Source organism: Staurois parvus, unplaced genomic scaffold (genome assembly GCF_062004578.1).
Source record: "Staurois parvus isolate SC_StPar_1 unplaced genomic scaffold, SC_StPar_1.0 ptg000029l, whole genome shotgun sequence".
NCBI classification, from domain to species: Eukaryota; Metazoa; Chordata; class Amphibia; order Anura; family Ranidae; genus Staurois; species Staurois parvus.
This window is the reverse complement of record NW_028317825.1, coordinates 10,836,294-10,859,890: the sequence shown is the minus strand read 5'-3', so window position 1 is coordinate 10,859,890 and position 23,597 is coordinate 10,836,294. Positions and strand designations below refer to the sequence as shown.

The 23,597-nt window shown below is 44.9% G+C and overlaps 1 protein-coding gene across 1 annotated transcript in view; it reads right to left on the bottom strand.

Annotated features, from left to right (window-relative positions):
• The window catches only part of RILP (Rab interacting lysosomal protein), a 74,950-nt gene extending 52,461 nt beyond the window's left edge, over positions 1-22,489 (bottom strand). Inside the window, exon 1 of the mRNA XM_089657867.1 lies at positions 22,167-22,489. Within this exon, the coding sequence (XP_089513993.1) occupies positions 22,167-22,436 (270 nt within the window). The 5' untranslated portion in view covers positions 22,437-22,489. The remainder of the gene's footprint in view (positions 1-22,166) is intronic.
• Positions 22,490-23,597: the final 1,108 nt, after the last annotated feature.

Below are 23,597 nucleotides of genomic sequence, written 5' to 3'. Positions count from 1 at the left end.
GTAGCCTTTTCACTATGTTTCACCTTTGCAGAATACATAACAGGTGTGCAATGCTGTATAAATGTTTTGGGCCTTATTAACATTAGGAACTTCAACTTTTTTTATTGTAATGTAAATTCAAGTAGACAGACTTTTGCCCATTCAGATAGGATGCCAATAGGGAAGTCAATTATTCAAATGTTCTATTGTCTTGCTTGGCAAACCATATTCAGCCAATGAGAATTTCTCAGCTTACATTGAATAGATAAAGGAACAGATACCAAGAATAATGCCGTTGAAAAAATGAGAAGTTGTAGAAGGCAAGTTGTTAGCATTTAGGAACAAATCACAGAAAAAAAAATGTCCGAAGGCCATGACAAATTGTCAGATAGAAGCAAATTATTTTACAGGGATAAATAGGAGCCCAGCTGCTAGATAGAGGCTTACTAAGATAGTAATTAGGAAGCTTAGCATGGAGTCACATCTAATATATTGCATAAATCCTGCAAAATAAAAATATCAACTCAAGGTTATATTGACAGATGGAGGGAAGTATCAAAAAATAATAGCAGTCCTGAGTTCCGCCAGACCACAATGTTATATCAAGTACAAAGGCCATTTAAAGTTGGCACAGGAGATGGAATGAGCAAAGCTTGACTTTTACAGGAAAAGTCACGATCTGCATATTTATCCAGCTGCCTAGACCTTATTATCTACTGTTTTGACATGTGGTTTTAAAAGTATAACTCCAGCTAAAAGTTTATTTTTTTATGCTTTAAATAGAGGAGAATTGGTTAAAATATTAGGTTTTTGCTGCTGCTCGGGGCATTTTAGGGCCGTTTGCCCTCACTTCCTGCAAGGAAAATCTCCAAAGGGGAGGCAGATCACAATAAAAAGCCTTCCACTAAAAGAAGAAAAAAGTGTCTTGTGCTCCTTTGGCTGACCACTGAAAACGCTGGCTACTTGCTTCAGTTGTGGCCAATTGTCCTCATTTCCATACATGTTCTAGATCAGTGGCTCAAAGTATTGAAGGCTGAAGTTTAGATATTCTTTTCCTCCTACAGCTTTATTGACTTAACTTACCTGTAATGAAAGATGTTCCACGTTGTACAGGCTGTGTAGAAATCTTCTGTGCAGAGTGCCTGGTCCTCTCCCTGACAATGAATTAAATGGTGCTGCGGGAACTCACTAGAACCTTCCAAAGGGGACCTGCCCCCTCCTCCAATGTCATCCATTCAAAATAGCCCATGTATTGTATACACTGCATGTAACTCAATCTGTGAATGAAGGGAGAGAACCTTGACATTCATCAGATTCTATTAACCTCTGCAGTGCCAGAAGTTCAGTGCCAGGCACCCTGTGCAGAAGATTTCTACAGGATCACACAGCCTGCACAACATGGAACATCCTTCATTACAGGTAAGTTAGGTCACTAAAGCTGTAGGGGAAAAAAAAAAAAAGAGATAAACTTCAGTTTCAAAAGCTGTGGTGGGGCCCTTCTCTCACTGATCATCAATGTAAAAGGGCCCTTCTTTCCCTGACCATCAGTGTAAGCGGACCCTTTTACCAATGACCACCAATGTAAGGTGACCCTTTTCCCACTGACCACCAAGCTACATGGCCCCTTCATCCCTGATCACCAATATAAGGGGGTACTTCACTGACCACCAGTGTAGAAGGTATTTTTCCATGACCATCAGGGAAACATACAATTTTCTGCAATACCTTTCTGGACAAATGAATATTTCATTTCACCATCACTCCTAAAAACTATTCTGTCCTATAGATTAGTTTTCAGATACAATACATAAGACACATTCCTTAGCCTTTTATTAATTCTTAGGTCAGCTTACTGTTCATGTTAATGTACCGTGAGCTGTAGCTATAGTAATTATAAGCAGGGATTCCTGGGATAAGGAAGTTATTTAATTGTTCCTTTGAGTTAAAAAGATTGAGAAAGACTTACCTACATTATTTGCCTTGCGGTGGACATCATACATTAGCAGTGTTGTATTCACCTGTTAAAGTGTTACTAAACCCCGGACCCTGCATCCACTATATCTGGTCTCCCACAGTACACACAACATGGAAATGCAATTATTTTAGTAAATATAAACTGCTAAATACCTTCTCTCATCAGAAGTTAGAGCAGTCTTCTGGCTTATATCAATGTTCAGTCAAGCACTAGCTAAAACCTGTAGAAGGAGTTTTCTTTCTGCTCTAGGAGGATGCAAAACCCCTGACCTCTGTCTGGACAGTGCTGATTGGCCCTGTGCTGATCACACGCACTCTCCAAAGAAAAACAAACCTCTCTATCAATACACACCAAACTGAGCATGTGCAAAATGCCTACTGTTCAGTTTGTCTTATCAGGAGATAAGAGGTGGTCATTTGAAAAAATGGAGGAACAAAGTAGAAATGTTCAAACTGCCTTTTTACACAATGCAGAGGATTACCCCTTAGGTTCCACAGTGAGTATAACAAGCATGCTTTACTGCATATACAGACTGATTTTACTGTTGTGGGTTTAGTAACACTTTAAGCATACTCTCCATGACATGACTGCTTTTATACATAGTACGTGTTCCTTGGCATTGCATTATTTCACGTTGCCTTTTGTTTACCATTAAAAATGTGCACATAAATCTATAAACCACCAAGCATCAGTGGTCTGGTGAGGACAATCTTCTTAGTGACAGTATGGGAGTTACAAGGTGGTATCAAAAAGTTGTGGAAACTAATTTTGTAACATGCCAACAGTTGGCAGCACAAGGCTGCATGCACAGTCACAGGGAGCACCGACCTTCATAAGTCAAGTGTACCAACGGGAGCTGTGTACATCGGGAGCTGTGCGACTGGTGCTATTTCAACCATGTGCGTTACCATATCTGCTATTTCATCATGGACAGCAAGTTAGAACAAAGAGCAAACATGAAATTCTGTGTGAAACCCGTACACCAAAGTTTCATCACCGGTAATGATCCTTGACATGAAGGATGGTTCATCCAAGGCATGCTGCAGCTATTGGCAGACTTTGATGTGGTGTTCCTTCTGCTCCTGGGTCACCAGCTTGGGGACGAACTTGGCAGCACCGCGGTGTATGCTCAAATAACTCGTGAGGATTGTCTGGACTGTTCTGTATGACACACAGAAAATGGCAGCAATGTTGTGGATTGTTCTATGACCATCATCATGCACAAGTTGCCGAATGGTTTTGACATTTTCGGGGGTTGAGCTTGTTGAAGGTATTCCTGATCTCTCGCCATCTTCCAGTGATGTTCTTTTGCTCTTGAAGAGCGTGCCACTCAAAACACCTCAAACAGCTCGTTGTCAAAGTCTCTGTGGTAGATTTGCCCAGGATCATGCAGAATTTCATGTTTGCTCTTTGTTCTAACTTGCTGTCCATCATGAAATAGCAGACGTAGTAATGCATGTGGTCAGAATATCATTAGTTGCACAGCTCCTGATGTACACAGGACTGTGTTTTTTGACACACTAACTTATGAAGGTCGGTGCTCCATGTGACTGTGCATGCAGCCTTGTGCTGCCATCTGTTGGCGCGTTACAAAACTAGCCTCAAAACTTTTCGATACCACCTCAAATTTACTAAAACGAGAGAGTGCAAAATCTGATCTTGCATTGAAACCAATCAGCTTCTAGTCTTTTTTTTTGTTAAGGCTTAATTGAACAAGCTGAGCTTAGAAGCTGATTGGCTACCATGCACAGCTGCACCAGATTCTGAGTACACCAATTTTAGTAAATCAACCCCAATATGTCCTTTAGCCAACAAGCCCTGCCTAAGACGTTTATTGGCTTTTTAGATTACTGAAAATGGGTCTCATTGTGCAGTTAAAATCCATTAAAGGTAAGCTGTCGCCAAGTAACTACCTGCGTAAGAAAAGTGTTTTTTCCAAAGAGTGTCTCTCCTATGAACCTAAACATAAGTAACATCTAGACTTTTTCTTTGGTTGTGGGCATCATAAATCAGCAGGGCTGTTTTCAGCTGCTAAGCATGCCCTACATGGCTGTAGATAGACTTCACAAAGTAGAACTGCTTTTACATGTAGTACGTGTTTATTAGCATTGCACCATTTCACATTGCCTTTTGTGTTTTTATTACAAACATACACACGAAACTATAAAAACATCAGCAGTCTGGTGCGGGCAATTGTCCTAGTGACAGTATATGCCCTTTATCCAACAACCCAGCCTAAGACTTTTATTGGCTTTGTAGATTACTGAAAATGGGATTCATTGTGCAATCAAAAGTCTTTAAAGGTAAGCGGTCACCAAGCAAAAATCTGAGTATTTTTTAGGACAGTGCTTCCTTTATGAAACAAAACACTCATTAAATATATAGAATTTCCCACCTTTCCATACCTCATTTCTGCAGCTTGAAATATACCTGTTGGAAATGTTACAATGGGCCTATGCTTTGCCGGCCCCCTAGCAGCTAATATTTTCTCTGCTGCCCAGTTCACTGCAAGGGGAAGAAGCTCTGTTTATTCTTCATCCCAATAGATGGGCAATTAACAAAGAGTCAGCACTGTCCCAGGAGAGGAAGAGCCATGAGCAACATGGTCCCATACCTGGCAGGTCTCCTTGTTCCCAGAAAAGTACAAAATGGCAGGAAAGTACGGTAAGTCCTCATGCACACTGGACGTTTTGATAGCACCGGTAACGTTAGCTGTGTAAAGTCACCTTAAAAACACATTTGTGTTTTTTAGCATTTTTTTTATACAAAAAAAAACTTTTTTGGGGGGTTCAAAAAAAGTCCAAAAACGCTGGTTGTACCGCATTTTTCAGCGTTAGAGCGTCTTTACAGTTAAAAAACTCCTCTAGAAACCGACTAGTCCTGGGTTTTTTTTCCAGCCAAAAAACATTGATTACAGTCTATGTGTGTATGGACACGTAGGATAACATGCTGGGGGGTTTACTAGCTGTAGAAAAAACATCAAAAGCCAAAAACAGCCGCTGTAAAAACGTCAAGCGTGCATGAGGGCTAAGGACCCATTTACAATTCCATTTGCTAAAGAATATGTAAACCTAACATTTCATATTCCTGATATGTGCCCGCTGTACTTGTATGAAAAAGTATTCTGTTCTCTTTGTATTGCTTCTTCTGTGTGAAATATTGGGCTTTTTTCAGCGGGAACACGGGGGGGGGGGGTTTGAACACAGTTTCTGCACCTCCAGTACTAAATGTATGTAATGGCAAGGGGTCTTGGGTGTACTGTAAGGTCTACTGATGTCAGCTGCTGAGGCTTCTATTTATTGCATGGCGGTCTATTGTTGCTGGTGGAGGATCTATTGTTGCTGATGGCCCACTGTTGCTGGAAGGGATCTACAGTTGGAGTGAGGTGTCTATTGCTGCTGGCTGCTGGAGAGTCTTTTGGTGAAGGCTGCTGGGAGATCTGTTGTTGCTGCTGGGGGTCTATTGTTGTTGGGTGATATTTTGTTGCAGGGGCCCACTGTTCCTGGGGAGGAGGAGGCCTATTGCTGCTGGCTGCAGGGGATCCACTTTACTGCTGTTATTAACAAATTCCATACAAATGACTTAGCACCACAAAATGATCCTTGGTTCTGTATTCTCTAAAAGGAGCGGTACTGGGAGGTGGTAGAACCAAGGGATGATGGTTAGGAAGAGGAGACAAGAAGTGACTCAGAAGGGGAGTTCCTGCCAGTCCTTCTGCTTTCCTATTAAAAACTAATAACACTAGGCATGGGAGCACACCATAATCCAGTGTTTCTCAACCTTTTTTCAAGGCACCCTTTAAAATTATGAACAGTCTTGAGGCACCCCGTTCTAAAATGTGAAAACTATTGTAATAGTTTTATATAACACAGCAACATCCACACATGTAAGACACCCAACATTCCAACATTAGAGGTGATTTATTCTTCCAAAGCAAATACACTTCTGCACACTGGTACTGACTAGTATTCCAATGTTTCTCTTCTCCCTCAGTTTTTCTCCATTACTGAACTAATGTGACCCCAGCACTGATGGAGAGGGGTAGGAGAGGGTGAAACAAGGATGTTGTGCAGGCAGCTGACATCCTCCTTATCAACTGATGATGTCTTTGATTGTCAGGACGTGGGCTGCTAGAAGGTCGTAATGAAAAACTGTGGCTTTGTGTAACTAAAAGGCGGGCTTGTTCCACCCTCTGGCTTGTATACAAGTTTTGAGTAATTTTTAGTCATTTTGCAAAGGCACCCCTGAAGAAACCTTGAGGCAACCCAGGGTACCCAGTCACCCCGTTTGAGAAAGGCTGCCATAGACAGTTCTCTAGCTATGCTGGGAACTCAGTGTGCTCTCCTCCAATGATCAGACTTCTGCTTACACATCCCCTTCTGCACAGCCATTCACTGGGAAGATCAGTGCCCGGCTGTTTCTCCTCCCCCAGCAATCTGTTCTCAACTGCATAAAGGAACTTAGGGTGTATCTGTTCACTTATAAAACAGGGGGAAAACTTATTTAAAAGGTTTTGTATATCTGTACACAAAATGTTTCGCCTTTCATTTCTATTTTAAACTGAATAGGTTGTTTCACAAGGTGAGGGTTTCCTTTAATGCGGGCATCAGAAAAACACACAGTAATGCATATTACATGCGTTGGTGTACTGCACTGCCATTCATTTTGAGTGGTACCCCAATGTACCTGCATGGCTGCACAGCGCACCACCATGTTATGGTGCACTGTGTCAGAGAAAATACTGCCGGTATGTTTTCCTATCTGCTGTGGTGCAGTGGCAGCACATTCATAATACATAGGTTGCCTCAAAGTGGTAGTAAAGTCATTTATTGCAAAATCCACGGACAGGCAGGGTCTTTATAACAGAAGAGACCCTAGAGGTCTCTTCTGTTATAAACCTCCCTTCTGCCTGTCAGCGGGTAATGTGATCTGAGCCACACATGCGCAGCTCAGACCACATTTCCAGCCCACTCTGTGTGCCGTGGTGATGTGAGCACAGGAGTCACATCATCTCAGTCTGGCCATTCAAGCGGCCATAGATAGGAAACCTGGAAGGAAGACCATGGAAAGATGGAAGTGCAGGGACCACAGAGAGTAGTGACAGTGCAGTGCTGGAGGGCTGCGTTTATAAGCATGTCTGTGACAATATACTAGAATGCAATGCATACCAGTACATTATGACTTAAAGTGAAGTTCCACTCACTCTGTAAAAAAATAAAAACTGTAGCTGCTGACTTTTAAAAAACAGCCACTCACCTGTACCCCAATCCCGAGTTGCCACTGCCACACGTTTCACCGGCTTCAAATCCAGGTACCCACTGTGCATGCGCGAGTAGCGCTGCACTTCCTGAATGGCCCCGTAGTCTTCTGGGACCTGTCACGTGTCCCACAAGACTTCGGGGAGGGAGGGTAGGAGGACAACTTCAATTTCCGATCGCCTAGACGATCGCAGTGGGAGTAGGTACCTGTCAGATTCGGGTACCCACTCCCCCTCCCACTACTCCCCAAAGGTGCCAATCCTTAATGGGGAGAAGGGGACCAATCTTTAAAGCGGAACTTCCCCTCTTGGGTGGAACTCCGCTTTAAACCAGCCTGGGGACACATTTCTTCCCTTTACAGAAAAGACTTTACTACCACTACCACTCTAACACAACGTGCATTAATGTAACACACCAATGAAGACAGCAACACATGTAACACACCAAGAAGCAAAGGTGAGTACATGCGAAGAAAGGGGGGGGGGGGGGTTTAGAGCGTACACAAAGATTTCTTCTCCAATCATGGCAGGTAAAAGGAGTGCCCAGGGAGCAAGGAAAAGGGAATAATTTGACTTTGCCTTGCGTGATGGCCGAAGGAATGCTTAGCCCCGGCACCAACGGTTTGAAAGTACTAAATGTGTCTTAATAGAGACATTACTAAAATATGTTCTCCTTGGTTTTATATCTGCCTGGAGATCAGCTTTAGGCTACTTTCACACTGATCCGCCGCAAAAACACAGCAAAAATGCATAGGTGTTTTTACCGCACTTTCTGAGTGTTATTTAACCACTTACCCTCCTGAAGATTTACCCCCCTTCATGACCAGGCCATTTTTTGCATTACGGTGCTGTGTTATTTTAACTGACAATTGCGCGGTCATGCAACACTGTACCCAAATTAAATTTACAAATTTTTTTCCCCACAAATTGGGCTATCTTTCGGTGGTATTTGATCACCTGTGTGTTTTTTATTTTTTACACTATAAGCAAAAAAAGACCGACAATTTTGAGAAAAAAAAACAATATTTTGAACTTTTTGCTATTAAGCATGTCCAGTAAAAAAAAAATGTAAAAAAATCTAATTTCGTCATAAATGTAGGCCAGAATGCATTCTGCTCATGTCTTTGCTAAAAAAAAAATCCCAATACGTGTAAATTAGGTGGTTTACGTGAAAGCTATAGCGTTCACAAATGGCATATAGATAATGTGATTTTTTTTTCCTAATAGCAATGGCGGCGATCAGCGACTTTTAGCGGGACTGCGGTGGACATTCTGACACTGGGGGGGGGGGGGGAGTAACTTGGTGTCACTGACACCCCTGTGACACCGATACAGTGATCAGTGCTAAACAAAAAAGCACTGACACTGTACTAATGACACTGGGCAGGAAGGGGTTAATATGAGGGGCGATCAGAGCATTAACTGCTGTTTTATTACGGGGCAGGATGTGTGTTCTTCACTGTAAGCACACTGATCTGGATGGCTGTACTGTGCACAGCCCTCTCGAGAAGTGTGCTCGAGCTGACAGGGATGAAGATTGTTTGTAAACAAAACAATCTTCCTCCCTGTCAGAGATGCTTGGTAATCACCGGGCGCCGGCGGGCAATTACCGTCCGGGACCCTGTGATTGACATCCACGGCTGTGAATGACGGCACAGGTAGGGCGTGTGTGTGTGCCCCCTACCCGGGAATGCAGAATGACATATATACGTGATCCTGTGCACAGGTGCCACCCTGTAGCAGTATATCTGCTATAGGGCAGTTTTTATGCAGTTAAAGGACATGTGACTTAAAAATTGCACCAAAAACGCTTCTCAGAGGCGTTTTTGAGGCACTTTTCAAGTGTTTTCCATTGATTTGAATGGGAAGAGGCGTTTTTGGGGTGTTTTTTTTAACTCACCAAACATGCCTCAAAGATGCTGCAAGCAGGAGTTTTTACAAGGCACCGCAAATGCAACGCCTCAGTGTGAAAACATACATAGATATACATTCACATACATAGGGAAGCATTTTTCTTGAGCTTTTCAGGCGCTTGTTTTAACACAAAAACCCTTTAAAAACTCCTCAGTGTGAAAGTATCCTTAAGGTGACTGTAGCATAAAATGATATCAGTAGGAGCTCATTCAGACAGGAGATCAGACCCGTCCTTGGATCGGAGCTGTGCGTTCAGTTCTGTGCACCCGCTCCGTCCCCCATGTCAGATTCTGTCTGTGCAGCTGCTGCGTCTGCATCCATGTCTATAGGCTGTCTGCAGACTGATCCGAGGTGGAATTACTCGCAGCAGACAGCGGCTCAGATCAGAGGAGTCTGATCATTGTCTGAATGAGCCCTAAAGGCTCAATTCACCAACAAAACTTTAAAACAGTATAACTGTAGGTAGAGTTTGCATTGTAAATTAGGCAAAAGCCGAGCACAATAGTCTACAGGGTAAAGGATCATCTCCCACCTGTTCCTATTCAGGAATACAGAATGAGCCACACTGTAGATTGTTGGAGGAAAAGCCTCGTTCTGCTGTTCCCACTGGCATTCCATGTTATGGAAACAACACAGGATTCATCCAAGGAGAAACAGCCATTTATTACTTACGGGTCAGTTAGTCACGTTGGAAAGAGTATAAAAAGACTCGTCCCATTAACCTCTTTTATCTGTTGGCAAGATATCAAGAGTTCAGTTTACCAATGTCAGCAATGACAGGATTGTGTCATAACGAGCAATGGCTTGGGGCCATTTCTAGGCCGAGTCTAGTTTCCAAGTATCAGTTCCCTTTACTTTCAGTCACAAACAAGATATTTTTGTACTTAACCCCTTAGCTAATCTCACAAAATGTTCTTCTTTAAAGTGGTAGTAAACTGCCAAAAAAAAAAACATTTTCCCCTGCAAAATAATGTCATTGCATAGTAGCACATTATAAAAGACTGAATGAAGCCCTCCAGCGGCACGCTATCACTGCTGACTAGGCTTCCTTTTTCACCCGGTCTGCCTTCTGGGCTCATGGGCTCTGGCTGCTTGATTGGCCGAGCCACCATGACGTCACTCCCGTGCATGCACGTGGGAGTCCTTCAGAGCACATGGGCTGGTGACGTCATCGGCTGCAGGGACATTGAATATCTCCTACACGGTGCATGATTAGGAGATACTCCTTGTACCTACAAGAAAGCTTTAAAATAAGCGTACCTGTAGATAGAAGTGTCCGGCGGGAGTTTGCTTCCACTTTAATGCAACTCCTGGGTGCAATAACTTAAAGGAATCAAGCAGAATTCTCAGAACGCTACAACATGAATTCCAATTGGATGCTGTGAGTTATTGTATTAAAGAATAGGATCAACTATATGTGTTGTACTGATGACACCCCAATTATAATAAAAAATGAAGGCCCCGTTTAACATGCTACTAAACCGAGGACCCAGCATTCACTATATCTGGTCTCCCACAGTACACAGAACGTAGAAATATCATTCTTTTAGTAGATATAAACTGCTAAATACCTTTTCTCATCAGAAGTTAGAGCAGTCTTCTGGCTTCTATCAGTGTTCAGCCAAGCACTAGCTAAAACCCCTGAACTCTGTCTGGACAGTGCTGATTGGCCCTGTGCTGATCACATGCACTCTCCCAAGAAAAAAAAAACCTCTCTATCAATACACACCAAACTGAGCATGTGCAAAATGCCTACGGTTCAGTTTGTCTTCTCAGGAGATAAGAAGTGGTCGCTTGAAATAAATACTTTTTTTCATCAGCAGCTAGAGCAGTCTTGTGACTTCTGTGTCCAGCAGAGCACATGTTAAAGCTTGTAGGAGGAGTTTTCATTCTGCTCTAGGAGGATGCAGAACCCCTGACCTCTGTCTGGACAGCCCTGTGCTGATCACATGCACTCTCCCAAGAAAAAAAAAATCTCTCTAGCAAAACACACCAAACTGAGCATGTGCAGAGTGACTCCACAAGATATGTCTTAGAAGGAGATAAAAGTGGGACACTGGAAGAAGGGGAGGATCATAGAAGTCAGGATAAAACAGCGCTTTTACACAAAACAGAGGATTAACCCCTTAGTTTCCACAGTGAGTATAATAAGCATGCTTTACTGCATATGCAGACTGATTTTACTGTTGTGGGTTTAGTAACGCTTTAATGTGGTTGTAAAGGCTCAAGATGTTTTTACCTTCATGCATTCTATGCATGAAGGTAAAACACCTTCTGTGTGCAACAGTGCCCCCTCAATACTTACCTGAGCCTCATTGTGATCCAGCGATGTACACTACAGCTTTGGCTGTCCCAGATCTCTGCCTCCTCATTGGTTTAGACAGCAAGCGGGAGACATTGGCTCCAGCTGCTGTCAATCAAGGAAAGTCAGCCAATGAGGAGAAAGGGATTGGGGTCATGCCGCAGCCCCCATAGCAAGCTGCTTGCTCTGGGGGCACTTGACAGGAGGGAGCGGCTAGAAGAGCCTGCGGGGGATCCGAAAACAGGAGGATCCAGGCTGCTCTGTGCAAAACCACTGCACACAGCAGGTAAGTATAACATGTCTGTTATCTTCCTAAAAAGAAAAAAATTAACAATCACAAAACAATGATGGTGTTAACTTAGTTCTGAATGGGGCAACTCAAATATTACAAATGAGAATAAAGTAAGAATAACAACACATCCCAGGGACCAGCACAGCTAGCAATCAGATCAGTATTTGTGGTTAGCTGTAGAAGTCAGTTCATGAATTTGGTTTCAGAGATTGTTTCAGTTTCTAGATATATTAACTAGGCAAGTTATGGCAGACATGATTTAAAGGAATAGACAATTTTAGAATAAGAAATGAATTACATCTCTCATAAAGTTGGCATTTGCAAAGCATTTTTTTTGGGGGGGGGGCCTTAAGGTGCAGATTAGTGCAGACCATGAGGGGCGCTCCTGTATGCTGTACAGTCTTAGGGTTAGGTTACACCAGATGCAGTAGGCAAACACAGTTTGAAACATAGTATGAATGCATATGTGAGAAAAATGTATTTCAATGAGCCTAGTTTGTACCACTGCAGTGTTTTCATGTGTGTTTAAAAAAAGTACAGCATGCTGCACTTTTTTGTGCCTATAAATGTACTACAACATATATAAATGCATATGAACACACCACAAACACCTGTAAATGCAACACAGTATGAAAAAAAAAAATCAAATGATGTCTACAAAAAAAAACACTGCAAATAAAAACACACTACAAAAGCACTGCAAACGCATTACAAATGCATGTAAATGCATATGCAGAACTGTACACTAAATGTGGGGACTGCAGTGTAAGGCTGTGAAGACTAATGTACACAGGCTCTGACCCCAGCAGTATGTCAAAGTCAGCAAAGCTTTGTACACAGGGGCTGAAAATTGACTGAAATCGGTGGGTTCAGCAGGAACTGCCTGTCTTCTGGTCCGTGTGTTCAGCTGTCTGTTCTACAGAAGCCGGTTTCATGACAATCTCATGCTGGACAACCAGCACCTGACATCACTTGCGTTAGTATGGCGATCTGTCAGTTTGTTTCATTCAGCCTGCTCGGTTGAACAAAGAAAACTTCTAGTGTGTACCCAGCTTTGGCCTTGAATTGATTTTGACTTGCTTCCAAGTTGTATTTGCACAAGCTGACTTGTACAGTCAGGTCCATAAATATTGGGACATCGACACAATTCTAACATTTTTGGCTCTATACACCACCACAATGGATTTGAAATGAAACAAACCGGATGTGCTTTAACTGCAGACTGTCAGCTTTAATTTGAGGGTATTTACATCCAAATCAGGTGAACGGTGTAGGAATTACAACAGTTTGCATATGTGCCTCCCACTTGTTAAGGGACCAAAAGTAATGGGACAATTGGCTTCTCAGCTGTTCCATGGCCAGGTGTGTGTTATTCCCTCATTATCCCAATTACAATGAGCAGATAAAAGGTCCAGAGTTAATTTCAAGTGTGCTATTTGCATTTGGAATCTGTTGCTGTCAACTCTCAAGATGAGATCCAAAGAGCTGTCACTATCAGTGAAGCAAGCCATTATTAGGCTGAAAAAACAAAGCAAACCCATCAGAGAGATAGCAAAAACATTAGGCGTGGCCAAAACAACTGTTTGGAACATTCTTACAAAGAAGGAACGCACCGGTGAGCTCAGCAACACCAAAAGACCCGGAAGACCACGGAAAACAACTGGTGGATGACCGAAGAATTCTTTCCCTGGTGAAGAAAACACCCTTCACAACAGTTGGCCAGATCAAGAACACTCTCCAGGAGGTAGGTGTATGTGTGTCAAAGTCACCAATCAAGAGAAGACTTCACCAGAGTGAATACAGAGGGTTCACCACAAGATGTAAACCATTGGTGAGCCTCAAAAACAGGAAGGCCAGATTAGAGTTTGCCAAACGACATCTAAAAAAGCCTTCACAGTTCTGGAACAATATCCTATGGACAGATGACACCAAGATCAACTTGTACCAGAGTGATGGGAAGAGAAGAGTATGGAGAAGGAAAGGAACTGCTCATGATCCTAAGCATACTACCTCATCAGTGAAGCATGGTGGTGGTAGTGTCATGGCGTGGGCATGTATGGCTGCCAATGGAACTGGTTCTCTTGTATTTATTGATGATGTGACTGCTGACAAAAGCAGCAGGATGAATTCTGAAGTGTTTCGGGCAATATTATCTACTCATATTCAGCCAAATGCTTCAGAACTCATTGGACGCCGCTTCACAGTGCAGATGGACAATGACCCAAAGCAGACTGCAAAAGGAACCAAAGAGTATAAGGGAAAGAAGTGGAATGTTATGCAATGGCCAAGTCAATCACCTGACCTGAATCCGATTGAGCATTCATTTCACTTGCTGAAGACAAAACTGAAGGGAAAATGCCCCAAGGACAAGCAGGAACTGAAGACAGTTGCAGTAGAGGCCTGGCAGAGCATCACCAGGGATGAAACCCAGCGTCTGGTGATGTCTATGCTTTCCAGACTTTAGGCTGTAATTGACTGCAAAGGATTTGCAACCAAGTATTAAAAAGTGAAAGTTTGATGATTATTATTCTGTCCCATTACTTTTGGTCCCTTAACAAGTGGGAGGCACATATGCAAACTGTTGTAATTCCTACACCGTTCACCTGATTTGGATGTAAATACCCTTAAATTAGAGCTGACAGTCCGCAGTTAAAGCACATCTTGTTTGTTTCATTTCAAATCCATTGTGGTGGTGTATAGAGCCCAAAATGTTAGAATTGTGTCGATGTCCCAATATTTATGGACCTGACTGTATATGTAGGCAAAACAGCCCAGAAGGAACAGGAGCCTCAATTTTCCTTGTGTGAGCCAAGCACATTACAGGCAGTAACCCACACCAATAACCTAGAATGCCCTCTACTCAAGTCAGACCAATAGGGCTCTTTCACATGGACATTCTGATCGGGTCTACCTGCCCATTTTTTCAGGTGGCCCGATCGGAACCTCCATTCTACACTATGAAGCGGCGGGTGTAAACAGACATGTGTCCATTTACACCTGCCAACATTTGATCCGATCTGATCTGCCAAAAAGGGACAGATGGGGATCCAATTCCCCTTCCATCTGTTGGATCGGATCGGGTGAAAACTGACAAGTGGTCTGTTTTCATCCGACCACCCATTGAGGAGAGCAAGCTGATCTGTGTCTGTTCTGCACATGCCTGATGAAGGGGTCCTGTGAGACTCCGAAACATTGCCTTGCTGTAACTATGTGATCGTTCATTAAAACTTATGGACACATATTGGTGATCCTCGATGTGCTGGTGACATTCTCTCTTGCTACAGCAGCGGAACAGACACAGAGCTGTCATCCACTTGCTTAGTAGGGATCAGCAGAGAGATCCCCCACTGAGCATGTGGATCTGCTGAATGGATCCGCCCTGTGTGAAAGGACCCATGCAGGTAGATTCTCATGAGATGCCATGTTACTATATTTAAGAACAAATTACTCTTCATTTTATAGGGCTATTACTGCATAATACAACCTGCTGCAGAATGTTAACGAAGAGCTACATAAACATTAACATTCTTTGGGGTCAATTCACCAACTCATGCAATAATTTATCTCAAAAGTAGTCAGTTCACTAAAAACATTTGTTATTTACCAAATGCACTAGGCTCCTTTCACATGGGCATCATCAGATCAGTCATGTTTTTTCAAAGGAAAAATGTGGGTCTCTTTCACACGGGGTGGACCTGTTTAGTGGATCTGCTTGCTCAGCAGGGGATCTCTCTGCTCATTCTCGCTGAGCAAGCAAATGATGGTTCTGTGTCCCCTTCACTGCTGCAGAGCGGACACAGAGCTGCTTGCTCTCCTCAATGGGCAGGTGGATGAAAACGAATCAACTGTCAGTTTTCATCCGATCCAACGGACAAAAGGGGGATTGGATCCCCATCTGTCCCTTTTTGGCGGAACGGATGTTGGCGGGTGTAAATGGATACATGTCCGTTTATACCCACCGCTCCATAGAGGAGAATGGAGGTTCCGAACGGATCTGCCTGAAAAACGGCAGGCAGACCCGATCAGAGCGTTCATGTGAAAGAGCCCATACTCAGTTTACATTCGTTTTCAGTTCAGTTTACTTCAGTTTTCACTTCCGTTTCTTTCAGTTCATTTTAAATCAGTTCAGTTCAGTTTACATCAATCTACATCCATTTTGCACATGTTTTTACTTAGTTGTTGCAGAGACCAATCAGAGGTGACAAAAGTATAAACACAACATTTTTTTGCCTAAAAACAGACATAAATGGAACTGATGTCAGCGGATGCCATCCGTTTATATCCGTTCTATTCCATTTCAACAGATCTGGACGTACCCATGTACCTTAAAAAAAAATGGACTGTAACGGACACGGATGTAAACGGTTGGTAAACGGATGATCATCTGCTCACATCCGCTGGTCCATAGAAATACATTGCTGTCCATTTTTCATCCGTCAACGGATGGATGAAAAACAGACAAACGGTCTGCCCGTGTAAAAGGGGCCTTAACTTTAAGTATTTATGTTTTGAGATATTTAGCTCTTAAAATTTTGTTATTTTTTCACAATCTTTTTTTTTTTTGCAGGCTAACATTGCAGCAGGTGGCAAACGGCAATATTGTGAAACTATGAAAACATTGTAGTGTGCTTTCATTCACAATATGATCTCCCTCTGATGAAATGTTACAATTTATTATTATTCCTGAGCTCAGAGGAGAACATTTTTACACAGATATATTGTATACTTTTCGCTTTCTGGCCAGTGCAGAGTTCCGCGAATTGTTATTTTGTACATTTCGAAAATACCTGGTGATAAATAACGAATGTTTGTGTTTTTTTTACTGAATTTTAATGATTTATCTCATGTTTTTCGCAGTATTTATTTCACTATTTTAACAAATGAATGGTGTTTACCCCCCATTCTATATTTTACTTTGACTAATTGACGCTTTCATTATCTCATGCAATATTCCAAATAAATTAGTCAGGTGACCGTCATATCGCATGCGGTAATCTTAGTGAACTGACTCCTTTGACTTAAAGAAGCCATTCACAACAAAGAACACTGCCACAACCCACACATAAAGTCATGCCCTGATGTGTGTTGCATTAGCATGCATGTTACTGCAATGGGCATTTAAAGGATAAGTTCACCTTTCGAACATGCTACATGTTCCACCCGTTTTTAAGGTGGAACATGTAACATGTTCCCATAGCCGCAGCCACACCCCCCGACAGATAATATGGGGAGAAGTCTCCCCATACTATCTGTCAGATTTGAAGACAACGTGGCCGTGCGGGGCTCCGCCCACACAGCCACATCATTCATTCACAGACTTCTGTAAATGAATTAACTGCAAGTCATGGCAGACTCGCCTGAATCAACCAGAGGAAATGAGGAGGAACCCGCACTGGGAGGGTGCAAAAATAATACAACAATTTAGGCAGGATAGTAATTTTCACAGTTAACCCGTCCTATCCAGGACAGATGCGGGAATTGCCAAGAGTGCATAAGAGAGGACACAGAGCGAAGCAATGGATAATAATTTGCAGTAAGCAAAGAGCCATAGGTGGGGGTTAGGCGGATGCCCAAGTATTCAAGCGAAGAGGAAGCCCATTTGTAAGGGAAGTGGGACTGTAGGCATGAAACCAAATCCAAAGTAATATTGAGAGCGACAGTCTTATCCACATTAATACGGAGACCTGAAATCAAGGAGAAATGCACAAGAACCTGTTGCAAGTTTGGGAGAGTCGTCAATGGATTAGTGAGTGAAGAGGGCATCATCCGCAAAAAGGTTCAACTTAAATTCCTGTCCCTCATAAGGGACACCAGATACATTACAATCAGCCTGGAGCGCCAAAGCCAGCGGCTCAAGCACCTTGACAAACAGCTCCGGAGACAGGGGGCATCCCTGTCTTGTCCCTCGCAAAATGGGGTGGCACAGTGGCTTAGTGGTTAGCACTTCTGCCTGGTAGTACTAGGGTCGTTGGTTCAAATCCCAACCACGGCACCACCTGCCTGGAGTTTGCATGTTCTCCCTGTGCCTGTGTGGGCTTCCTCCCACACTCCAAAGACATGCAGGTAGGTTAATTGGATCCTGTCTAAATTGTCCATAGTATGTGCATGTATGAATGTGAATTAGGGACCTTAGATTGTACACCCCTTGAGGGATAGGGGCTGATGTGAATGTACAATATATATATATAAGTAAAAGCGCTGCGTAAATTGACGGTGCTATATAAGTACCTGAAATAAATAAATAAATAGAAAAGAGATCTGAGAAATACCCTGCATACTTAGCTAAAGTGGAAGAATACAAGGCCTGAATCCAAGGATAGAATCCCCAAAGCCCCAGCAGGACAGCACAAACCGCAGATATTCCCAAGATAGGGAATCAAAAGCTTTGTCTACAGACAGTAAGAATCCCAGAATTTTTTGCTGTTGCAGAAGGTGTATAAGGGGGACTACTTTACGAACATTATCACCGCCTGCCTCCCAGAGACAAAACCTACTTGGTCACTGTGGACCAGACTACGCAAGTATTTATTGATACGAAGACTGAGAATCTTGCCCAATATCTTCAAATCCTCAGTAAGAGAAGTGGGCCGAAAGGCTTGTGGTTGCTGGACGTCTTCCATTGTCTTAGGAATCATTTAGGTATGAGCTCTAAGCGCGTCCGGAGAGGGCAGAGAACCCTGTCGCAATTCATTGAAATAACCAGCCAAAAATGGCGCTAACAGGGTTGCAAATTTCTTGTAATAGAGACATAAAAAGTCATCAGGACCCGGGGCCGCAGTGGACTGTAAAGATTTGATAGCTTGAATTACTTCCGATACGGTTACACCTGCATTAAGGGCTACCCATGCCGCTTCAGACAATCCAGGGAGTTGTAGATCTTGAAAGAACACTTCCGTCTGAGCTACAGGAAAGGGATCTGGTTTTGCGCACAGGTGTGAAAGGAAGTCTGCGAAATGAAAGACAATCTGCTGGGGATTGGAAGTGCAGCCCCCCATAGAGAGCTGTTTGTGGGGTTTCCCCACAGAACTGAGTTTCCTAGCCAGCATCGGACCTGGTTTATTAGCATAGGTATAAAATTTATGTTTGGTCCAACGCAAGACCCGTTCAGCCTGCGAAGATGCAAGTCCAATTCTGCAGCCAGGATGTCTTGTGTTCGTTTATGGGCCGTGGACAGGCGCGACTTCCAACAAGCAACCGCAGAGGCTAGCAGAGAGTGAAGACGACGCTCCCACTTCTGAGCCTCAGCCAGCTGTATATTGTGGCCCCGCACCATAGCTTTATGCGCCTTCCATAGGGGCACTGCTGAAGAAACAGACCCGGAGTTCTCCATAAAATATGTTCATATGAAGGATACAATTTGCTGGCAGGTGACTTGAGTAGTCAATAGAGACTCGTTAATGCGCCAGTAAAAAGGGCGCCGTGCCAATCCCAAAAGTGCAAGAAGTAGAACCAGGGGATTGTGGTCTGACAAGGGTGAGAAAGGGATAGATATCCGCCTGATTCAAGGAATCTGACGAACAAGCATAAATACGTGGTCGATTCTGCAGAAACTGTTATGAGAATTTGAGTAGAACGTGAAGTCGCGCTCGGTTGGGTGAAGTTTCCTCCAAATATTTGCCAGCCCCGCAGACTGCAGGAGTGAGCGCCCACGTTCCTCCTGCACTAAGTCGTGAGAAGGGGCCATCCCCCGGGCATAGTGCCTATCTAGAGCGGAATCCAAGGTAACATTTGAATCCCCAAAAGAAGAAGTCCCCTGGAGTATCGGGAAATAACAGTACAAAGATGTGAAAAAACTTTGTGCTGAAAGCGATTGGGGGCATAATGAGAGACAAGTGACCTCCTGATCCCAGAGGGTGCCCTGCAGGAAGGAGATAAAAGGAGATTGCGTTTGAAGGCCATGTAAAAAGTGGGATACTAAGGCAAAAGATACCGTGGGGCGGAGGACTTGGCAAACCTGGATTCATGCAAGCATACCACGTCAATTTGTTGTGATTTGAGGTTCTGAAAAACTTTAGACCACTTCTGAGGTGAATTAAAGCCTTGTATATTTTGTGAGTGTACTTTCAAAAGGGGCAACGCCATGGTGGGATCGGCGTAATCCGCTCAGCAGAAAAGGCATAAGTCGGCCAACAATTTCCTCTCCCAAGGACAGCCGATCCATGGCATCACGGAACCCTGCATAAAACAAGAACATGTACAACGGCATAGCCGTATCACACCTATGGTGAAATTCAGCCTACACTCAGAGGATACAAGTTGGGGGTGACTCCGCCGCTGAACACATGGCTGCAAATGGATACCTCAAAAACATAGGCCCCCAGGGCACAAAAAGGCAACAGACATAACATAATGTAGTCCCATACTAGTAGATATATGAGTCCCCAGGGAGTGGGTTACAGCCATGGAAACCCTCTCGTAGGAAACCCAGCTAGGCTTTAGGAGCCCACCCCCTCCAGAGGGTTGACTACAGGCCGCAACGGAACCCAAACACAGCCCAGATGGTCCCCTACCCCAGCACCCAGGTATGGCTGTCATGCTAGCACCGCATAAGGGCCCACTCAAGCCACCTCCCTCCCTAGAACCCAAAGGAACTATTGGCCCGTTCCACCAACATGAATCCAACCAATCTCGCCGGGACCCTTGGTATTCTTCAGTAGCAAAAAGTCACAGACCTCAAGTCCAGGAGGTGACCCCCCACTCAAAGACGGAACCCCAAGGGAGCCAGCCGGGCAGGGCCCAATCATATAACACTATCAATACTAGAAATGCCTAAAAGGCCAAACTCGCAGTCCCGTCAAAAGGAGTCAATGGTGAAGCATAATGGAGAAAGTCCTGGATACAACTTCAGTCTGGGGAAGAGCAAGTTGGACTTGGTCGTAGAGGGGTCCGAGGGAGGGCCCTCTTCCGGTTGGATGCCTTCTCTGCTGCCTAGCAACAACAAAAAGTCCCCCGCAAAACACATAAAAAATGCATGTGCAAAATGCAATGCAGAAACGGGTCTAATGCAAACCGCATAGGTGTGAACCTAGCCTTAAGGTTTTACAGAAATAAAATCTGATCATTGTAAGCACCCCTGTCAGTGGCAAATGGTTTGTCTCAACCCTTTAACTGCTACATTTGCAGGATAGCTTGTTCTATTAAAAAACAACAGACTTCCTGGCAGGATCACCAGATGAAAATAAAGGAAAAAATGAATGCAGCCATCACACCTAAGAATTGGTGAGCTGCAATAAAATAAAATGTTTGCTTTTGGTTTTAATGCCACTTTAAGAATTCAGAGTCAATGAAGAAAGTATTGGGTAGATTTAATAACACAGGGGCACTCAGAATCTGCTGCAGAAGTGCATGGTAGCCAATCAGCCTCTAATTTCGGATTGTTCAGTTAAAGCGGAGTTCCACCCCATTAAGGATTGGCACCTTTAGGGAGCGGGTACCCAAAACTGACAGGTACCCGCTCCCACTTCCGCTGCTATCACCTAAGGCAATCGGAAGTTGTCCCCCCCACCCTGTAGACTTCTGGGATACGTGACAGGTCCTTGAAGACTACGGGGCCATTCACAAAGCGCAGCGCTTCTCACGCATGCGCAGTGGGCACCCAGCTGTCACAGCCGGGTGCCCACACTAAAGATGCCGGCGCCAGGGAGAGAAGACTGCCGGTGAAACCAGCCGTAGTGAGGGCACCGAGGGACAGGTAAGTGACTGTATTTTAAAAGTCAGCAGCTATAGTTTTTGTAGCTGCTTTTATTTATTTATTTTTTTTCACCTGGAACTCCACTTTAAGCTTTGGCAATAACACCTGGAAGCTGATTGGTTTCTATACAGAGCTGCACCAGACTTTGCACTCTCCAGTTTTAGTAAATACCCCCATATGTGTTTTTTCGGCTGTGTCTGTGAAGGTTGTCATGTATCCAGGTCATAGTATATCTAGAAGTAGTGATCACATTCATCTGGACTTGTCCTGCAATGTTGAAGACATTTCATAGCAAGTGTTCTTGGCAATCAGTTTTGGGGTGTACACCCTGAAGCTGGCGCTGTAATAGGAGACAACTTCCCAGCAGACTCCATCATTACACATCAATGGCATGTGACTAACTACTACTGTTAGCTTTCCCTGAGACACCCAAGGATCATTCCTCATTATAATAATAATGACACTTGTAGTAAATGGCTTAGTCAGGACAATGCAGGTGATCAGTGTGTATTCTGCAGCCATGGATGGACAGGGTGGGCAGCACAGACCTCCGATTCCAGGGAAGGGTCCTCTGATTATTTACTGTGGAAAAATAAAGAGACCACAGACTCGCACAGCTGTCAACACAGCACACTGTACTGCGCGCCTGCCTATTACAGCGCCATACCTACAGGGGTCATGCAGTGGCAGTACAATGGGGGGGTCTGGGGCTTGTAGTCCCCCTGGGATCGCACAGAGCAGACTCACTATACACACCGGGGACTGTCGCTCCTCTCTGCCCATACTCTGCACGGCTCTGATCAGCAGCTCCTCCTCCGTACAGCTCCGTTCTCTCCCGGTGGCCGCAAAGCTCTCCAACAGTTCCAGAATCCGAACTACTTGCGGGACCACCCCGGACACGGACTCCGGGCCGTACTGCTCAGTGAGGCTCTGCAGCTCGGAGCCCAGACTCTTGGCCATGCTGTACACATCCTCCAAGGAGAGAGCAGCCGGATCCCGCCGCCAAACCGTTCCCACCGACTCCATCTCCAGACCTGCTCTGAGCACAGTCCGCCACCGCTGTCACCAGAGGGAGAAACCCCGCCCCCAGAGCATGGAGGGACCGCCCACCACCTTAGGCTGCGCCCAGCATTTAAGAAAACTAGAAAGAGAACCCGTAAACCTCGCCCCCAAGCACAAAGGGACCGCCTACTGCCTGAACAAAACACACCGCCCACACACGGAGCTGTCACATGGAACCGCACAGTCTGCACGAAGTCACGCCCACGCACGGAGCTGTCATCGCACCGACTGCACGAAGTCACGCCCACGCACGGAGCTGTCATCGCACCGACTGCACGAAGTCACGCCCACGCACGGAGCTGTCATCCCACAGTCTGCACTAAGTCACGCCCACACGCGCTGTCATCTTACAGCAGGGGCGGACTGACAACTCATGGAGCCCCCGGGCAATAGGGGATCGTGGGGCCCCTGTATCCTCGCTCAAACCACACCCAAAAAAGCCTATGAAAGGTAACAGGGGCATCGCATGGGGCCCCTTATTGATCCCGGGCCCTCGGGCACTGCCCAAGTTTCCGAATAGTCAGTCCACCCCGTCTCACAGACTGCACGAAGTCACTCCCACGCACGGAGCTGTCATTGCACCGCCTGTACGAAGTCACGCCCACGCACAGAGCTGTCATCGCACAGACTGCACGAAGTCGCGCCCACGCACAGAGCTGTCATCGCACAGACTGCACGAAGCCACGCACACTCACGGAGCTGTCATCGCACCGTCTGTACGAAGTCGCGCACACGCACGGAGCTGTCATCGCATCGTCTGTACGAAGTCGCGCCCACGCACGGAGCTGTCATCGCACAGACTGCACGAAGTCGCGCCCACGCACGGAGCTGTCATCGCACAGACTGCACGAAGTCGCGCCCACGCACGGAGCTGTCATCGCACAGACTGCACGAAGTCACGCCCACGCACGGAGCTGTCATCGCACAGACTGCACGAAGTCGCGTCCACGCACGGAGCTGTCATCGCACCGTCTGTACGAAGTCGCGCCCACGCACGGAGCTGTCATCGCACAGACTGCACGAAGTCGCGCCCACGCACAGAGCTGTCATCGCACAGACTGCACGAAGCCACGCACACTCACGGAGCTGTCATCGCACCGTCTGTACGAAGTCGCGCACACGCAC